General features: G+C 34.3%; 1 protein-coding gene across 6 annotated transcripts in view; it reads right to left on the bottom strand.

Annotated features, from left to right (window-relative positions):
* Window positions 1–21,110, bottom strand: part of Prkg1 (protein kinase cGMP-dependent 1) — a 1,207,619-nt gene that overhangs the window by 184,711 nt on the left and 1,001,798 nt on the right. For all 6 annotated transcript variants that reach the window (XM_074078871.1, XM_074078874.1, XM_074078868.1 and 3 more), the window contains exon 7: window positions 20,703–20,797. In XM_074078871.1, the coding sequence (XP_073934972.1) occupies window positions 20,703–20,797 (95 nt within the window). The remainder of the gene's footprint in view (window positions 1–20,702; window positions 20,798–21,110) is intronic.

Below are 21,110 nucleotides of genomic sequence, written 5' to 3'. Positions count from 1 at the left end.
AACTTTTATGTTAATTTGAAAAATTTTTAAATAAAATTATATAAAACACATGGCAATATTTTCTGAAGGCAGAGAATAATTCAAATTTGAGCCTAAGTAGAATCAGATTTTATAGTTACAAATGAATGAGTAGAAGTAATAAAATTTGGAACTGTAAAATTTTTCATCTCCTTTGTCTCAAAATCATCTGATTTGAGGAAATATTATTTTCATTGTGTTGAATAATGAAACACATTTTATCATATATAATAGTAGACAAATTTACTGGTCTTTAAGAAAACTATAGCCCATTTAGTACTTTAAATGTGCTATTAATCATCTTATAATGAAGTATTCCTAAATTTGGGCTCATTTATGAGCTAATATTTAAAATCAGCCATTAGAATTTCACTAAACAAAGTACCAGCTATGTTCCTTCAGCAAAGTTCTTTATAGTCCATCAATATCAAGTGGGATTTTATTATTCTGTATTTATGTAAACTTGGATTCGAAATATAAAATGGTGTTTTAAACTTCCATCCAGCCAAAATAGAATAAGCAACAAAAGGTCTAAGATTTAGAACCCACTCATCTTCCATCTCCGTACTTATGCTTTGCTTCTTTGTGCCTATAGCAATATTTACTAATATTGCTAGACTATAACATATTCTTTTCATTCAGATTTAACATAAAATAAATCTACATCTAATTTCCTATGTAATTTCACATCCATCCTAGAATTCTTTGGGCAAAACACTCTGAGCAGTCACTGAGAAAATAGAGTTTGTTTTATACTTTCCTCTCATAAATCTCATCCTTGAGTCTGTCACAGAACCACTTGGGTAAAATAACACAAAGTGGCAATTTCACACGAACAATTTCCTGACTAACATAAGTAAAAGGAACTAACAATGAAAATATTAAAGAAAATTTCTCTAACATTGTTTGAGCCAAGAAATAATTTCACAGAATATTATAATGTGTGCCTGTTGGAAGTTTGTTGGATCATGTGATTCTTTGGGATTTTTTTAATTTGTTTTTATTTCTTGGTTTACTATATTATATTTTCTGACCATTTGGAGATGAAAAGTCAGTACAATAATCAAGAAAGTAATTGTAATGATTAGCAAATAACTATAATGTCAACTATTGAAACACTACCCTATGCTTAGTTCAAGTTTGTAATTGTAAAATTAGGCAAAAAAATATTTTGGTACTTTACTAAAAAGATCAATTTATGGAAAATATACTCATTCTAGGAAGATTAGAATGGATTTACTTGTAGGTCATTACAAAAATTTTTAAATATATAGAAAGCTAGAAAAATAGAATAAATGATAGTGCACCTATAATTAAGTTCCAGTGATGATTAATTCCTGACCAGTCTTTTCTTGTCCTTATCCACCCACTGATAACACTCCATGTTATTTCAAAAGCAAAATTAGACTCCCTGTATTTTGCCTCCAACTATGTTTGCATATCCTGTATCTCTAAAAGATAAGGGCTCTCTTTAGCATAATCATAATAACACTATCACTCTAAAATAATTAATTGTTTAATATCATTAAATACTGTATTATAGGGAAAAGTTTTTCCAAAAACAAAATAACAACTAACTAAATTTGATGATTTAAAAAATATGCTATATATTCCCAATATTTGTCAGGGGCCACTTGATAAATCATCAACATAAAAATAGTGATTGCTTTAAAGTGCCTGCTTTTTAGATAAATAGGTTGACTGAATATGAAAGTGTTCTGATAGAGAAAAGAATGCAGCATGCTTTGGGGTGGGGCAGTGTCAGGAGAAAAGTATTAAGCCCACCTTGAGGTAAAGGTAAAGGGCAAAGAGAACTTCAAACAGCTGTCACTGTGAGAAGTAAATCAGGTGCGTCCTGTGCTGGAGCCACACCAGCTCTTCACAGCCAGGTACACAAACCTCTTTCTATGTTCACAGTCATTGAACTCAGGGTGGGAGTATTTGCTCAGGGTGGGCATATTTACACCACAGAAATGGACAGCCATCAAAGTTTTTCCCCCTGCCTCAAGGCCTGGGCCTCAAACATTTGTAACCACAGTAACGGGTCCATGAAAGGGCCTTCCAGGGAGAGGTGGAAGCTTCTGCCAAAGTTCAGCGATGACAGAAGATATTAAATTGTTAATTTATCAATAATATCAAGTGGATTTGGTCAGACTCTGTTAAGAGTATATGTGGCACTCTTTCAGGTATCTGTGGCTTATTCCCTTATCTCTTTCAAATCTTTGCTCAAATATCACTTTCTCAGTGAGGGCTACAGTGACTACCCTACTTAAAATCTCAAATAAAATATTGCAAATAACATTTCCAGTGTCCACCTTTATCTCTCTTCCTCTGCTCAGTTTTATCCAGATCTTTTACTTCCCTTCTAACTTCCTTCCCTTTACTTTGTTCCTCTTGGAATTTAAACTTCATGAAGATAGTGATTTTACTTCTTCGTCAATGTTTCCCAAACATCTATTTTGCACATGACATATGGTAAATATTGGATAAATGAATGAGTCAACCAATCAAATGAATGCATAATATATAATCCCCACTTTGATGACTTTGAGATTATACACTAGAGTTTTTCTTTTTTTTGAAGCAGTGGGGATTGAACCCAGGGCCTCATTCATACTAGCAAGCACTCTATCACTTGAGTCATGCCCTTTTTCCCTTTTATTTGTATTTTGTTTTTGAGACAAGGTTTTGTCTATCTTTGCACAGGCTGGTCTTGATCTCTCAATCCTCCTGCCTCCCTTCTCAAGTAACTGAGATTACAGTTATGAACCACCATGCCCAGCTACAAATTTGACATTTTAAGCAGTATAAGGAGAAGAAAGATGGGCAGAGACTTATATTTAACAGTATTGCTTAGTGGAGCACCAGATAATGTGGTAGACGTTTTTCTTACCTCATTGAATACTCACATTAACCTGCATGATGAATAGCTATTATTTCAATATTAAAGAAGTTCTTTTGCTGGCATTGGGATTTGAACTCAGGGCCTCATGCTTGCTTGAAAGGCAGGTACTCTTGCCACTTAAGCCACTCCACCAGCCCTCAATGTTGAAGAAATTGAGAGTCAGGAGATTTAAGTAGGTAGCTCAAGGTAATAGAACAAGTCAATCACAGATCACAAATTTAACCTGGGTACATCTGAGCTAGGTACTCGTTTTTTACTATCATACATTACCTCCCAAGTTCCTCTGCAACATACATTTTATAATGAATTTAATTTCAAGGTCAATAGTACACATTGGAGTCTCTGTTTCTGGAGTAACAATATCTGAGATTCAGATTTATGTGCAGGTATAACACAGGACAGGGTATTTGAGAACAAAAGTCATTGGGGTGAAAGGAGAATTGAACGCAGAGACACACTGCGCTCTGACACAGTTGCGACATAGGGCTCAGCCTATCCTACTAGAAACTCTGGAGCTGTGTACACTTGCAGAGTTATTTTAATTAAAGCCTGGGCACAAGCTCTCACACTTTAGCATCAGTCAGTCATTATATGCAGAGAGTATTATGACCTTATGCCTTGAGCAAGATAGCTTACTATAGTTTCCCTTCAACATAAGCAAAGCCTGCACAGAGGAACTCAGTTGAGCTCATAGCCATTAACACTCTGAAGTAGGGGATGAGTTAAAGGGGATCTGAGAGACCCAGCACGGCATCTATATCATCACGTTATTATATGGCCATTCTCCCACATTCTAGATATTTTAAATAACTTCAACTTACTTTATTTTATTTGGTAGTATCACGGTTTGAGTTCAGGGCCTCACCTTTGCTAGGCATGTACCCTACCACTTGACCCCACTTGAACAGAAAAGGCCCCAGCCCTTTTCTGTTTCAGTGATTTTTCAGGTAGGATCTCATGTTATTGCCTAGAGCTGCCTCCAACAATGATCCTCCTACCAATGAACTCCCACGTAGCTGGGAACAGAGATGTGTACCACCTTGTTTGACTTGCTGATTCAGATGGAGTCTCACTATCTTTTTCCATTGACCTGCACTTGAAACATGATCTTTCCAATATCCACACCCTGAGTAGCTGGGATTAGTGGTGTGAGCCATAACTCCCAGAACCTTCAACTTATTTCAAAGTACTTTAATATAGAATTATGAAAAATAAAACTAGAGAAAAATAAAAACTAGAATTAATACATATTACAGAAAGTAATTACAGCAAACTTGTGATAAAAAATAGATGGGAGTCAACTCATTAGGAACCCTAAGATTCTACATACTTTACCTTTGTACTTCTCAATCAAACTAAGTTTCTCAAATTAATTTATGTACTAAGTTTCAATTTGGTTACATCTATTCCACAGATTTCAAATTAGACTTAGGGGTTTGGGTTTTTCTGTTGTGTTCTTTGTGTGTGTGTGTGTTACTGGGGTTTGAACTCAGGACTTTGCAATCACTAGGCAGGTAGGTGTTCTACCACTTGAGCCATGTCTTATGGAGAAGTTGTCTGAACTATTAACAGAAAAGATGAGCAGGACTTTATAAGTGAATATTGGATACAGCATGAATGGTGCAGAGGCAAAAAGAATGTAATGTTAAAGTATGCAGAGACCAAATAAATCATAGTGTAAGTGTTAGAAATGGTTAATATTAAAGTTGATGTTTCTTGGGAATTTAGATTTTTATTTTGGAATAGTAGAAGATAAAGCCTAAGAAAATTAAGTCTAAGCCATGTAATATGTCTTGAAGTTCAAAGTAATGAATTCAATGTTTACTTACTGGGCACTGGGATGCAGCCAAATGCTTTTGGAGAAAGCTAACATTATCAAAACAGCTTTATCTACATAAGCATATCCTAGAATAGCCTGCCCTAACATTTATGAGCTTTTATAAAACCTAAGGCAAGATTAAAAATAGAGGTTGGCATTTTATATGTCTAAATATAAATTTAAAAAAATCCTTCCACCTTGAGAAATGGTCCTCCATTACAATCTAGAAGATAAACTGAAATTGTAATTGCTGTGTATTTCAGATTTCTGTGGCCAACCCCAGAACATGGCAACAGGTGGCCCAAGATCCATCTACCAGCCTATTCCTGCATTCTACTAAACCTTAAATGACCTACATATTTAAATAGTGCCTCTAGAGTGCACATAGTGGTGTAATCAACTTTTTACTAAGAATGACCTGGACAAAGAGCTTTTCCAGGTCCTAGAAGAACAGGGGTGTCAGGGACCTCAGGTTCCTAAAGAATGGCTTAGAGAAGATTGGAGGTGAAATACAAGCAGTAGAGTGCCTGCCCAGCAAACACAAAGTTCTGAGTTCAAACCCAGGTACCACCAAAAAATGATCTAGAAGCAAATGAACATGTTACAAGTGGGCATATACACTGATCCCAGACTCCTATTCTTTTGAGAAGAGGCACAGAAGAAGACATGAATAAGAAAAACAATCTAACAGTATGAGCTACATGCTAAGAAAAGATCTGGATTACAGTGCAAACCATGACTGAAGAAAAAAAGGAATGAATGTAAGAAGTACTAGGGCAGAAATGTCAATAAAATTTGTATTTACAGGTGGAAGAGGCGGAGGCAGACCTATAACAGGGAGGCAGGTTATAGAGGTTGTCCTCAACAATTAAACCTGTAATTAGAGAAATAAAGGTATTCCTAACCAAGGAACTCATTTGAAAAGAAAGCATGTGAAAAAGAAATAAAATTCCCTATAGAGGCTGCTTTACCATGGTATTCTCCTATAAATATTTCTAACTCTACCCAGAGATCCCTAATCTATTCTCTGAACTTGAAGGAATAATAAGAACTCTAAATACAAGCTATCTCATCAATTATTTCCATTCTCACATATAGTCTTGCTACTTTAAATAAAATCATTTGGCTGAGCAGCATTTGATATTTAAACATTACTAGAAAGAGAAATTTTAAGATTTATATTTCAACTTTTAAGGACTCTGCATTGACAAGTGGAAAATAAATGAGATTGTTGTGAGTAGTTTCAGATTAATTTATCTAGACTTCTTTTGAATAAAATAGCACTTAAAATCGAAAGTAATAAAAATAATTGTGTTATTTAGAAGTCTTGGGCCTGTGTCAACTGACTTAATATCCTAGTAGTTGTCACATATAAATACTGGCATGGTGATCCTATGTTACCTTGCAGTAGAATACAGAAGTGTGTATGTATAAATTAGATGGTTATGATATATCAATAGTTTGTTATAAGAAAGGTTCTAAAATGTGTTATTTTCCATGATATCAAATCTTTTTTTTTTTTTGGGTAGGTAGGTCTAGAAATACATCATGCATACCTTTTACTTTGTCCCCATATATTTAAAAAATAACATAATTATTTTAAAAATTCATAATGCTTAACAAATTTTAAAATTAATGACAGATGCATGTATTACAACCCTGTACTATTTTTCTTTGGTAAAGCTATTCAAAGTTTTAAAGTAAAAAAAAAAAATCTAATTCTCCAGGATAGCAGAGCCATGTTTCTAAGGAAAATAAGTACATATGGATGTGGGTGGTAGAAAACCTGTATTCTTCTTATGGACTGTTTATGGAAAATGTTCCTTTTAAACCAACCTGTTTCCACATATGAGGATCAGTTTGCAGCAAAGATGCTATTGGGTAGATAGTGAGAGACAGTCAGCTATCTGGTTGCAGGCAACTGTCATCAACTGATGCTGAGGGTACCATTAAGAATATTCTAGAATACTGAAGGACAACCATTATAATTCATAAGATAAGTTGTTAACAAACACAGACCTACACTGTAAGATTGTTTTAGAAACCATTCTATAACTTCTTTAAGGGAAAGGGGAGTGAAAGTTTCATTTCTCTTAAAATCACATTGTTATTATTATTAGTATCATTATTATTATATTTAATGGAAATTGAATATTTAAACACCATTTGTGGAAAATGCTGACACCTCTTTACTGAATCTCCTTCAAATCTTTTCAGAAAATCATAGCAAAATTCCAAAATTCATATTTTGGAGCCCTAACCCCTAAACTGATGGCATTTGGAGAAAGGACTTTGGAGATACTTGGGTATAGATGAGGTTAGGCTCTCATGGTTGTACTGTTACCCTTATGAGAGAAGATACCAGATAGCTTGTGATACCTCTCTCTGCCTTCATGATCCCAGAAAAGACCATGTGAGCACAAAGCAAGGAGGGTTTCTGAAAGACAGGGAGGCCCTCAGCAGATGGTGATCATGCTGGCACCCTGACTTCAAATTTCCAGCTTTCCGAACTGTGAAAAGTCAATTTCTGTTGGTTAAGCCTCCTGGTCTATGGTATTTTTGTTATGGCAAAGCTAACTAAGACAAGAATCTATGTATAGTCGATTTCTGGACTCTTTTCTCTGTGACATTGATCTGTCTATTTTGACATCAAAGCCACACTGCCTTGGCTACTGTTGGCTAAGGTGAGCCTTGAGGTCAGTAGGGTTAGTCTTCCAAGTTGGTCCATTCTGATAGGTTGTTTTTGGCTATTCTAAGTCCTTGACACTTCCACATAAATTTTAAAATTAGCATGTCAATTAATTTCTACAAGACTCTTGTGGAGACTTTAATTGGGATTTCACTGTGTATTTCTGAATGACCTGAGAAGAGTTGGTGGACTTGAGCCTTTTATATACGATTTGAATGTCCTAGAAAAAAATCTTACAATTATCCAACATGGCTGGAATAGGGAATAAAATGATTATCAATTTATTTTCTGAAATATCTCCCACTTGCATTTCAATGTATGAATGAGAGCCATGTGAAACAAAATTCAGCTGGAAAAACCCTTTAAATATTTTTACAGGCATCACAAGTGATTAGTATCTAACAAATTAATATCTGTGTTGCATCTCTGAAGTATGAGTTATAACCAGTTATTTTTCTTCTGCAGTATATAAAGGGAAAATTGAAAAGCAACCATTTAAACTTGGAAGGGATAAAATGACAGGCATAAAACACTAGCTGAGTTCATTAACAAGGAAATTAGCTTCAAATGAAACACTTTATATCTGTTTCTGAAGAGATTTTCAAATTTACATTACTTTTTCTTATCTTGTGGCACCTGAAGGAAATTGTTTGACAGACATGTTGGAGAATAACAATGAGGGAATGAATTGTTTTTATAAGTAGCTCAATTTCCACCATTGAATCTGACCTTATGTTTAAGGCAGCTGGGATAAAGAAAACATTTTATAGAAAAATACTGTGACATTCTGAGGTTTCTCCAGCTATACACAAAAATCTGATCCCTTTTATAAAAACAATCATTCAAGAAGGCCCAAAGCCTTCCTCTACAAGAGAAGTACTCTCTAATAAATCCCCTGTATAAAACAGAATTTTTCTGCTATTCAGAAAACCCTAAAGATTTCACCAAACACCTGTTAGAACTGATAAGCAGACTCACAGAACCTGCAGAAAACAAAATCACCTGCAAAAATCAGTAACATTTCTCATATACTAACAACGAAGTTTCTGAAAAAGAAAGCAAAAGAACAATTTTATTTATAATCACGACCCAAAAAAAGTAAAAGAGGAATAAACTTAACCAAGGAGGTTAAAAAAAAAAAAAAAACCTGTACACTATAAACTATAAGACACTGGAAAAAAAATAAAAACACAAGTGAAAATGTATCACCTATTCACAGATTGGAAGAATATTTTAAATGCATACTACCCAAAGCAATCTATAGTTCAATTTAATCACTACCAAAATTCTAATACCAAGTACAATATATTTGATATATTGTAAGAACTTTTGTAAATGTCACAATGTACCCCACCCAGCACAACAATAAAAAAATTTCAATATCATTTTTCATAAAGTAGAGAAAAAATCCTAAAATTTCTAAGAAATCACCCCCCAAAAAACCCAAATATCTAAGGCAGTCGTGAACAAAGTAAGAGTTATCATATTACCTGATTTCAAACCATACAGCAAAAGTGAAAGGTAATTAAGACATCATGGTACTGGAATCAAAATCTACCAAACAAACAGAACAGAGAGCGAAGAAATGGAACCATACATCGATGTTAATTTTGTTTTTGACAGAAGTGCCGAGAATATACAATGAGAAGTAGACACTCTTTTCAATAAGTGGTGCTGGGAAAACTGTATATCAATACTTAAAAGAACGAAATTGAACTCTTATACCATCAACAAAATTCAAATCAATATAGATTAAATACCCAAATATAAGACCTAGAACAATAAAACAATTCGAAGAGAATGTAGGGTAAAAGCTACACAACTGGTCTTGCAATGAATTTTCAGATGTGATCTCAAAGCAGGTAAAAAAAGAAAAGCAAAAACAGACAAATAGGATTACATCTAACTAAAAGGCCTCCATACAACAAAGTAAACAAAGAACAGAGTGAAAAGACAATCTATGGATTGGGAGAAAATATTTGTAAGCCATACATCTCATAAGAGATTAATTCCAAGAATGTATAAGGAACTTAAACAACTTTATAAAAAGAAACAGATTGAAACTATTCTAGGAATGGTGGTGTGGGGGATAAAGGAGAATGATGGAGAGGGTGAATTCAAGAGTGATATATTTGATATATTGTAAGAACCCATTTGTAAATGCCACATGTACCCCCACCCAGCACAACAATAAAAAAGAAAAAAACAATTTCTAATTTAACAGAAGAAGAAAAAGAAGAGGAGAAGGAGGAGGAGGAAGAAGGAGGAGGAGGCAGGAGAAAGAAGAAGGAGAAGAAGAGACAAGAGACCAAAATGGACATTTCTCCAAAAAAAAAAAATTACAAATCCCTAACAAATACATGAAAAAATGCTCAGCATCACTAATGATTAGGGAAATGAAAATTAAAATCACAATGACTATCACCTCATACCTATTACAATGGCAATTATCAAAAACAAAAGAAAACAAATGTTGGCAGATATGTAGAGAAAAGGGAACCCTTGTACTCTGTTGGTTGGGATGTAAAGTAGTACACCCGTTATGGAAAAGAGTATGAAGTTCCATCAAAACACGAAAAACAGAATTACTGCATGAGACAGCAATCTCATTTCTGGACATTTATCTGAAAGACTGGAAATCTTTCCAAGATTTCTACTTCAGGGTGGTATCTGCATTCCTATATTTATTGAAGTACTATTTACAATATCTAAGTTAGAAAGTTAAATTAAGCGTTCATCAATAAATAAATGGATAAAGAATACATATATATGTATGTACATAAATATATATATGGTGGAATACTATTCTGTCTGCTGTTGTGACAATACAAAGGAATTGGAGAACACTTCTGTTAAGTGAAATAAGCCAAACATAGAAAGGCAGGTATCACATGTTCATACTTTGTGAAACCTGAACAACTGAACTCATAAGCAGAGAGTAGAAGGGAGGTTATAAGAGGCTACAGGGGGCCTAAGACATAGTCAATTGTGCAAAGCCTCAGTTAGATAGGAAAAATGAGTTTGACATTTTTTGAGACCCATGGCACAACATAGTGAACATAGCTAATCAGTGAGTGGTGTATATTTCAATATTGCTAAGAGTAAATATTAAGTATGATTATTATAAAAATTTAAATATTTGAGGTGATAGGTATTCTAATTAGTTTGATTTAATAATTCTGCATTAAATTTAAAACTCAGAATATCACTTTGCACCCCCTAAATATACAATATATAATTTTTTTAAATTACACACACAAACACACATACTTGTAGCTCAAATAAGGTTTTTGGGAATGATGTGATGATTCCCTGGTATTGACAACTTTTAACTGAATGAAGATGTAGGTATAAAATTGTATATTAAAATAAAAATACATATTACTGTAGGAAGGCAAATCATGTTATATAACTTAAATATATGCAACTTTAATTTTTGACTTATATCTCAATGAAGCTGGACAAGTACATTTAGAAAAACACTAATGTAAGCCAGGCACTGCAGTAATCCTAGCTACTTGGGAGGCTGAGATCAGGAGGATAGTAGTTCTAGACCAGCTCAAGCAATAAAACATCATGAGAACTCCATTTCAATGGAAAAAAGCTACACATGGTGGTGTGCTTATCATCCCAGTGACAGCAGGAAGCATAAAGTAGGACCTGGATCCAGGTCAGCCTGGGAAAAAAGTAAGGAAAACAAAAATGTCTTTTATCAAACATGAAGGACAGGAAGGTAAAACAGGTCCTGTCTGGAGATTGGTACCATTGGGAGGGGGGAGTACATAAGGAAAAAGTGAAGGAGGGTGAGATTGTGGAAATATTATGTACTTATGTATGAAAATGGAACAAAGATACTTGTTGAAACTATTCTGAGAAAGAGGGAGAGGGAATAAAGGAGAATGATGGGGGGGTGAATCTAACTAAGATAAATTATAAGCACTTTTGTAAATGTCACAATGTACCCCTAGTATAATAATAATATGCTAATGAAAATAAAATTTTAAAAAGACCCTATCTTCAAAATAACCAGAGCAAAAAGGGCTGGAGGCATGACTCAAACAGTAGCGCATCTGCCTAGCAAGCATGAAGCCCCAAGTTCAAAATCCTAGTACCACTAAAAACAAAACAAAATGAACAAATAACAACAAAAAACAAACAAATGTATTTTGGGTCTCTGATTAACCATAGACAATCCATGACTATTATCATTATTTAAGTCTAGAGTGAACACTAGTCATAAGATTATCAAGTGAATTTAAGCAAAAATTTGTTGTGTACAACTAACCTATTTCAGATGAAGATCTTTTTCAAGTAAGTCCAGAGAGTAGGTGCTGAAATTGTTGTTGATTAAAATTACCTTTTCTAATAGAGGAAATGAACCATGTATACATGGAAATGTCACAAGGAAACTCCCTGCATAGCTATCTTAAACAAGCAAAAATGTCATTTTTTTTTCTTTTTCTTCTACAAAATTGGAGAAAGGAGGGCAGAACAGGTCCTGCTTGGGGTGGGGGAGGATGTTTGATATTAGTGGCAGGTGGTGGGGAAAGGGTATAGGAGGGTGAATGCATTGCAAATACTGTGTACATAAATATGCAAATGTAAAAATGGCACCTGTTGAAACTTTTCCAGGAATGGGGGGAGTAGAGGCTAAAGGAGAGGAGTGGAGGGGGTGAATTCAATTATGATATATTTGATACATTGTAAGAACTTCTGTAAATGCCACAATGTACCCTCACCCAGCACAAGAATAAAAAAATTACCTTTTCTGTTGTGCAGGTAATCTAGTCTAGATGCTAAAATGTTCTTACACTAATAGCCATAGTTTGAGGTGTGTGGGAGGAAGGATTTTATCTGTGTATGTGTGTTAATTATATTTTGTATTCAATGTGACTTCTTCAAACCAGGATATATTTTGCATAAATCCTCTGATGGGTTCCTTGATATTAAAGTCTATTGTACTATTATATCCTAGGCCGTTTTATATTAAGAGATAAGAGGATATGTCTGTATTAGGCACCTACAGAGCCATAGGTCAGCTCTGCATGCCCATCCACTGGGTCCCCTGCTATGTTGGGTTTATAGGCTCTATCATCCAACTTGAAGTGTGTCTTAAATTTTGTTATTCATCTATGGCAAGAGGATCTGTAACCACAAAGGATTACAGCACATAATGCCTAAAAGCAGAATAAATCATGGGCATGATGATAACATAACTGATTTCAGTAGGACTATAGCATAAGTCATAAAGCAGGGCTGTAGATGATGAGACTGCAGTCATATGCGAGCAGATCTCACAGTAGGAAGAGCTGTAGCAAATGTTTCTGATGAAAAGTGGCATGGTCTGATTGGTTTCTGAGAATGCTAATGTGTTGAATTTTGTTCCGCCTAAAGATAAATCAAAAAGTCCTATGCTCTAATACCTATGAACGTGACCATGTTTGAAAATAGGGTCTTTGCAGATGTGATAAGTTAAAATTCTGGATTAGGGTAGGCCCTAAATCCAATAAATGGTGTCCTCATAAAGAAAGAGATTTTGATACAGAGACACACAGATAAGGAAGATGATCATGTAAAACACAAAACAAACAAACAAAAAAACAGTCGGAAATTGGAGTGATGTAATTCCAAGCTAAAGGATTAGTTATTAGTGATGTGAGCATTTTAATAAAAAAGTCAAGGAGAAACATTCAAATTTCTGGTTTGAGAAACACTGTAATAGTGATTACTTGACTAGGACCTAATTTGGGTTGGAGGTGTGGCTCACACAGTAGTGCGGCTACTTTCCAGGCACAAAGCCTTGAGTTCAAATCCAGTCCCCCCACTAAAAAAAAAGGAACAAATTTGGTTGAGGATAGAGATAAATGAGTTTAGCTTTGTCCAAGTGTCATTTGAATAATATTTATGTTGGAATTTTCCATAGGAAGCGGTGTCTGTATATCAAGAAAGAGTTCTGGAATATTGATATAGATTAAGTAACATAGCTATAACACTCTGTGCTTCCCTCAATTATTACTTAGCCCACTTGACATTTTAATCTCCTATTTACCTATAAATCCTGAACAGGAAAGTAAGCTCAGACCATAGAAGTGAGGGAACAGCTGTTTTCAATGAACACTGCTCTTCTCTTCAGTCAGCCAACTGACTTCTCCCCTTTTTTATCCCATCTTTAAATGGAACACTGATACTAATAGAGAAATTCTGGCTTTTTCTAGCCAGTTCTGCAGAAAGAAGCTGGTCCTAAATTCTGGGAGTTTTCTGGTTTTTGACCTTAGCTGCAAATCCAGGAAAATAATGGAGATAGAAAACCTACTAGACATTGTGTTACATTTTACATAGATTATCAATTATTGTCCTTGTGAAAATAACCTTGTCTAAAATCCAAATTAATTAAAATCCTCACTAAAAGCCAAAAATGAAAAAATAACATTAAGCCAAAACAAAAATAAAATATTAAAAGCCTCAGGTTCTAGAAAAGAGGACACTCCTAAAACTAGAGAAATGAGGTGGAGCTGAAGAGGCAAGCTTGTGAGGAGCAGGTGAAACAGGCTGGCAAAGGCTATATGCAACAAGGTGACTCAGACTGAGCCCTTCCAAAGGCCAGAAAAGGTCTGGAGAATTTCTATACACAAGACATCAGCAGTAGATATAATTCTCTCCATTGGCCCATTGTACCAAGAAAGTCTTCTCAGAGAGAAACTGAAACACTAAGCCTTGAAACTGGGAGGTCTCCATTCTTTCTATTCCATCTTCAAGGTATAGGGAGATTAACCTAAAGCCCATCTTCACAGATGCAAAAATGAACATGCAAAACTGGTATACAGAGATCAATAATAACATGGGCACAAGGGAACCCTTCAGCCCAATAGCTTCACTGAAAATGAGTACACAGTAAAATCTAAACAAACACCAAAAAAATGACCACCAACTAAAAACCCTATACCACAGCTATGATAAATCACATAATAAAGGAGACAAATAGAGATGACAAGTGAAAAAAATCTGAACCTTAAAAATGAAGTCAGTAGAATGTTTTAAAGGATTGACATTTATAAAATAATAAAGAGATAAAGCAAGAAACAATATGAAATTGGAAAATAACAAAATAAAGTAATAGCACTTATGTACTTCGTATGTATGTCAGGCATCTTTCTAATATATGTTACTTGGCTTATAAATTACTTCAACCCTATGTGGCAAGTACTATAATTCCACTTTTATAAACTTGAAGTAGAAGCAGAGAGGGAAAGGAAAACAAGATCACACACATGTAAATGATGGGGCTGACATGTAAGCAAAGGGAGTCTCATTTCAGAGGTCACAACCCTAACCACTATGTTGCACCAGTAAAATTCTAAAAGCAATTTAAAAAATTAGTCATTGGAACCAATCCCAGTGGATGGATTGAACTGAAGACTTGATACAATTGAATGAAGAGATAAGAGAATCACATGAGGATTCAGATTCTATAATAAATGTGGCTCCAAGTGATACAAAGAAGATATTGATGCAAATAAGGAGGTAAGGGTAAAATGGATGAGAAGACAAAAATCTACACTATTAAGTTTCCAAATGAGAGTATAGAGAGAGTTGGGGAAAGTAAATATGTAGAGATAATGCTGAGAATTGTCTAAAATTGAAGAAAACTGCATAGCATTTACATGATGGATAAATTAAACACATTGGTCCCAATATTGATGGTAGCAAAAATTGTGTAATGCCAAAGACAGAGAAGGGCCAGAGAAAAGGAATGGTGATTTGACTGATTGCAGACAATAGACAGCATCATAGGACAATATAATAGTATTTAGAAGGCTGAAGATAAAATAAAATTTTACCTAAATTTCTATATCTGACCCAATATTTATTCATGTGTAGGCAAGAGCAGAAAATATAAGCAGATCATCTCTGAAAGATTACTGAAAATAAACCCCAAAATAATGAATTTGGTGCAAGAAGCAAAATAGTTGGCAAAGTGATTGGTAAAAAAGTTGATAGACCTAAATGAATAGGTTCCAGTACTGTCTAAAAAAATGCAGTAATAACAATGACTAATATTGGGGGATTTACCAACCAAATGGAACCAGAGGGAAAACCACACAGAAGATGAATAAGAATAAGTTGTAGTTAAATATACTATGTTTCTTGCATTATTCTTCAGAAGGATAGAGATACATAATAAATAGTGCATGTTATATGTACATATTAAACTATAAAGATTAAGCATTAAAAAACAGAAAAAGGAGGTAAGACTTCTAAACCAAGGAATGACACAAATGAAATGACTATGATGATAGAAAGAAAAAAAAAGGAAAGTGATATATTGACCCAGAATTAAATGGAATAAGATTTTGCATGTCTAAAATCTTAAACACAAATAAAACATTCTTATGTATGTTCATGAATGTATACATCTGCAAAAATTATAGGCACATGCTCAGTGAGGATACATAAAACCAACTCCAGAGTATTATAGTGGAAGGAAGGGGAAATACAGGGTAGGGTAGAACACAGGCTTGAATTGTATCTATAATGTTCTATTTGCAAGTGAATACATAATCAAATTTAAATGGAGTACTTTCTGCCATATAATTTATTATTTTAAAAGAAAAATAAATGAAACTAAAAATAAGAAGCAGGTTCAGGAATGTTAAGTAATGTTCTCAAGATCATAGTTCATGAGGGGAGAAGCTGGGGAGCTAACATCCATCACGACTTCTAGTCAACTGGCTTTGGCTTATTCATTTTTGCATTAACATGAACACAGTTTGGCATGTAGGACAGGTGTTTAGAATGAGAGGCAACACTGGGATAGTTTCCAGGGGGAAGGGCCCCAATGATAATGGTCTGATATCAAGTGCTGCCATTTAGCAGGGAGCCCTAAGGCTACACTCGGCATTTGGAGGTCTGTTGCAGTTGTGAGGAGGCCAAATCTCAGAGAATCAGAGGTAACCTAAGGAAACGTAATACACATAAACGTATTAATTGAGTTATTCAGTTCAACTAGCTTAATTTACAGATTCAGAAAAGGAGGCAACCCAAACTGATTAAATGGCTTACTCAAAGTTATCTAACCAATGAGTAGTTGGCTCAAAAATCTAATGCTATACTAATTATACCAAGTGCTCTAAACTTTAGTCAAGAAGTAGCAGAACGTTCTTAAGAATGAGGATGATGATGAAATGATGATAATGGGGATGGTAATAATCATAACTAACTTGGTGAGACACGAAACTAAACTCTAGGCACTCACCCAAATGTTTGATGAGTATCCCTTGATTAATCCTCACAACAACCGAAAGAGTTAAGTAGAATAATAATCTCCATTTTAGCTAAAGGGAATGTGTCTCCAAGACTAATATTTAGGAAATAATAGAGTAGATTCCAACACAGGCAGTCTGACTTCTGATCTGAAACTCTGAATTATATGCTATGCTGAATGAATGGACAGAAGCTCAGTCAGTCCCATCTCTTTGGGGTTCAACTTGGTTTTATATAGTTTCCATCACTAGATATGCAAAGTTGGTTGGCTTAAAATTTGACATCATCTGAAACTTTCATGTATTCTAGATGGTTTCAAGTCAGTTACACAGAAACAGCCAAAGTATAAGTGGATTGACTCATATTGGACTAAAATCGAAATATTTTGCTCTTTCTCTGTTACAGGCAAACCATGATCACAGCAAGATAAATGATGCTTGAGTCAAACAATGCCACATAATTTGCTTTATGCCAACCAAACAAAGTAAAAGAGTACATAACTCTAACTTTTTAAATAAAAAGATGCTATCAGTTAATGGGTGGTAATATATGTTTAAAGATGACTATATTTATGACTCTAATGCTTCCATCTACTATAAAGTTCTAGAGGCAGAACTTTATAGGGGTCAGGAGGCTGAGTTCTAAATCAGGATACTAAGTGTGAATTTCATAAATCTTCAGTTATTTACTATATGCTTAGTAAATTTTAATAAAAGGCAATCTCAAGCTTAAAGAAAACAACCAAAGATGTATTCATTTCACCTAATCACCAGTCACAAATTTATTAATATTTTAATGATCTTCTGAACATAATCAGGAGAGTAAACCAAAATTTCAGTACATGTAAAATTTTATTTGTGAGAAAACCACACATTGAAATACTGCTATGTGCGCATAGAGAATTCTGACTGTGAATTTTTCTTCCAAATATCACAAAACATATCATTTGCAAATAAATTAGATATTATCCAAAGGATGTACAGTACACAATTTCCCAATAGACTTTATATCCCAAAGTTTTTAATCAACTCTAAGTTATTCAGAGGAAAACTAGTAAATCAATGTGATTTGTGTGAAGTTGGAATTTCTTGTGTGAAACATTGAAATATAAAGAAAAGGTAAAGATAGAATAAACTCTAAGGAAAAAAGTCATAGACATAGGACATTAAGTTCTCAAGAAACCAATTTAAAATGGATTAATCTAAAGGACTTCCTTCATTGGAAGACAGTGTTTTTGGAGACACATAGGACTGTTAGAAATCACATAATGGTAGCCTACAGACCTGTTTGCAAAAATTGCTTGTCAGCTTGCAAGTTTAAATATTGAATTTCTTTTTTTTTTTTTTACTTTTCTTAGTAAGCCGAGGACCCATTCTTGCAGAGGAGCAACAATCTGCCAAGGAGAAACAATCATTTTGGAGCTCAATGATTGCTGTCCTCATTATATAAGGCTTTCCAATTTGCCCAGCCCGTTTTACTCATCTTACTTTACTCACTTACACAGCAAACTTGCTTCCAATAAATAGTCAAGTAAGTTCAAAACCCCTTATGCATATCCCAAAAAGTTCTGATAGTGAAAGTGACCAATGATAGAAGGAACTTCAGGTTTGGACATCATTAGAGAGGTTCATTTTTTCATACAGTTAGTCATTACTCATGCATTCAACAAGCATATGTTAAATATCTGACAAATAAAACTGGAATCAAATTGGAGGACAAACACTTGAGACTTTTTTTTATTGAGGTCATATGCAGTAGTAGATCTTCAAGAGTTTATCAAGATGCATGTGACAGAAAGAGCTGGGGAAAAATATTTGTGAATTTTAAGATATGAAATAAGAGATTATAAAGAGTATTAATTTAAAGGGTCCCAAGAGATGCATACTTTAAAGAAGGAAGGGGTGATCAGCAATGTAAAAGCTGTGGCTAAGAAGTAAAGTAAAATGAAGACAAAAAATAGACTATTCTATGAAGTAAGTAGCAAATCTTTGGTGACATTTAAGAAGGTACTTAGACTAGACTGATGATGCCAGGTTTATTAGTGAAAAGGTCTGAGTAAAATATAAAAAAACAAAGAGATATGGGGGTGAAATAGGGCATAGCTGAGAAAGGAAATGGTGGGGTTGGATGAAGAGAAAGAGGTGGATTTGTTATTTTGCAACCTACAGGAGATAGCCAGTTGAAAAGAATGAACACGTGCAAAAGAAACTCTTGGCACCAGATAGTTCACAAGAATAACTATATTCTAGAAAAGGATTCAGCCATGATAGAGTGCTGTTAACTTAAATTTTCACATCAAAGAAAAATTTGACTTTTCCATAAACCATATCCTCAAGGTCATTCCTTAGGCCATATTCTAGGAGGGAATTATCACCATGAATGTCTGTATTGGCACCAAAATTCAATGACAAGAAGTTAGAAAAGCAAATCAGTTGATTCTAATTATTACTTATTTTTTGAATTCTATTTGTTACCTCAATTACAAATGATTATAAGCTTTTCTGGAGTTTGCGTGTGGCTTTTTATTTTAGTTTTGGACTTTTCTTTTTTTGCTCTATTGCAAATGACATTGTTTTCCAAGGTGGTATTTAATCTTGGACCAGTGAAATCAGGTGGTATCATCTGTAGAACCTTCTACGTATTCAAAAATCAAAGGAAAGAAAGATCACAATATCAATTATAGGTTTGTGAAGTTCATACTAGGAAAATAAATGTTTACTGCATTTCTTTGTGAACTTACTCTGAACATGCTCTTTTTTCCAATTTTGACACTGGGAAAATCTACAGGCAAATATGTGTTCGTCAGATAAGGATCAAATAAACTCAGTAAGAGAAAAAGAAAGGTGAGTATGTTTAGTTCTAAATTTTCATAAGGTAATGTGGCCTGACTAAGATGACTTATTCAGATATCTTAGTTTCATTTCAGTAGCTGTGAAATGAGAAGAAAGAAAATAAAACCTGCCATCTGATTATGACTTTCAAAATAAAAACTCCCAAAACTATTTCTTCATAGTAATTTTAAGCAAAATGCTTATAATGTAATTTTTAAATGAAGGCACAATTTGAAATGAAAGCAAAACTGCCTGTTCCAGGATTTCAAGAGTAAATTACATCCTACTGCTATAGACATTTCTGCATCTGAAATCAGATACAAAAAGAAATGTTTATTGGTTATTTCTTATTCAAGTGGTGTATATACATATAACCCTAAAATGTAAAAATTCTCATCTATATTTACTGATAATTGAGATATGCTGCTTATTGGAAAATGAGAGTAGGACACTCAAAATATTTCTTCTGCATTCTGTAAAATGCATGGTACAAAGCCAACTTCTTCCACAATATTTGAGAAGAAGTCTCAAGTCTTTGCTTCCTGAGTACTTACAGTGTCAGTCATCTTGAATGGAGTATACTTTTACTAGCTCAAACTTCAGAGCCCATTTATAGTAAAGCCAGATGGACATTACCTCCACTTCCAACTACTCCTCCCATCTCTATCACCATAGCAACAAGGAAAACAATCACCCAGAGGTAGAACTTTAGAAGGCTGATCCACTGTGTATAATTGGGTTTTGGAATTTAAAAACTCTCAGCCAACCATCTTCCTATGAGTCCAAGTAAAACTGTTGTGCAAAGTAAGTTTATTTAGCATGCATGAGGCCCTAGATTTAATTCCCAATACCACACCAAAAAATAAAAAAGCAGACATTTCTTCTATTTTGGAGTATATAGAGATTGCAGTTAAGAAACACAAATTTTCCTAGTAAGATACCAATATAACACTAACCAATCCCATAGCCTATCTAAACAGACTATAAGTACAGCTGGAAAATGACTGTCAAGGTTCAGTATCTGATATTATCATAAGCTCTAAAGGAAGGGCCTACTTGACTAGGAGCTCAGTTTTAAGATAGAAAATTTCTTAGTTCTCAAACAAGAACTGTGCAACAGGTGATTTAGAAAATTTCTTAGTTCTCAAACAAGAATGGTGCAACAGGTGATTTACTTACCCCTGCAAGGCTTTCTCTCCAAACCAGTCTCCTTTCCCTAAAGTTCTTAGGAAGATTGGGTCTTCACTTGGTGAGTCTTCTCGAGTGACATTTACCTAAACAGAGAAACAATGGAAGTCTCAATTAACTGCATGTCCAGAATGACCAAGTGATAAAGCTAATCAATTGATAAAGCTAATTCTTCTTTTAACTTACTTTTATTAAATTGCCAAGAAAAGGGTCAAAACTTATATCACAAATTCCAATCCAATCACAAGAACTTACCCTAAATATTTCTTCACCTTTCAAATTGTTTTCAAAAGACAATACTTTTATTAGGAAATTTGAATTTCATTTAATTCTCATTTCCATTCCCATTTTCATTATCTTCTAGGAGGCAACCACTATACTGAATTTAGTATTCTGACA

The sequence above is a fragment of the Castor canadensis genome, chromosome 7 (assembly GCF_047511655.1).
Source record: "Castor canadensis chromosome 7, mCasCan1.hap1v2, whole genome shotgun sequence".
Taxonomy (NCBI): Eukaryota; Metazoa; Chordata; class Mammalia; order Rodentia; family Castoridae; genus Castor; species Castor canadensis.
Note: the sequence above shows the minus strand (reverse complement) of the source record. Positions and strands in the feature narration are given on the sequence as shown.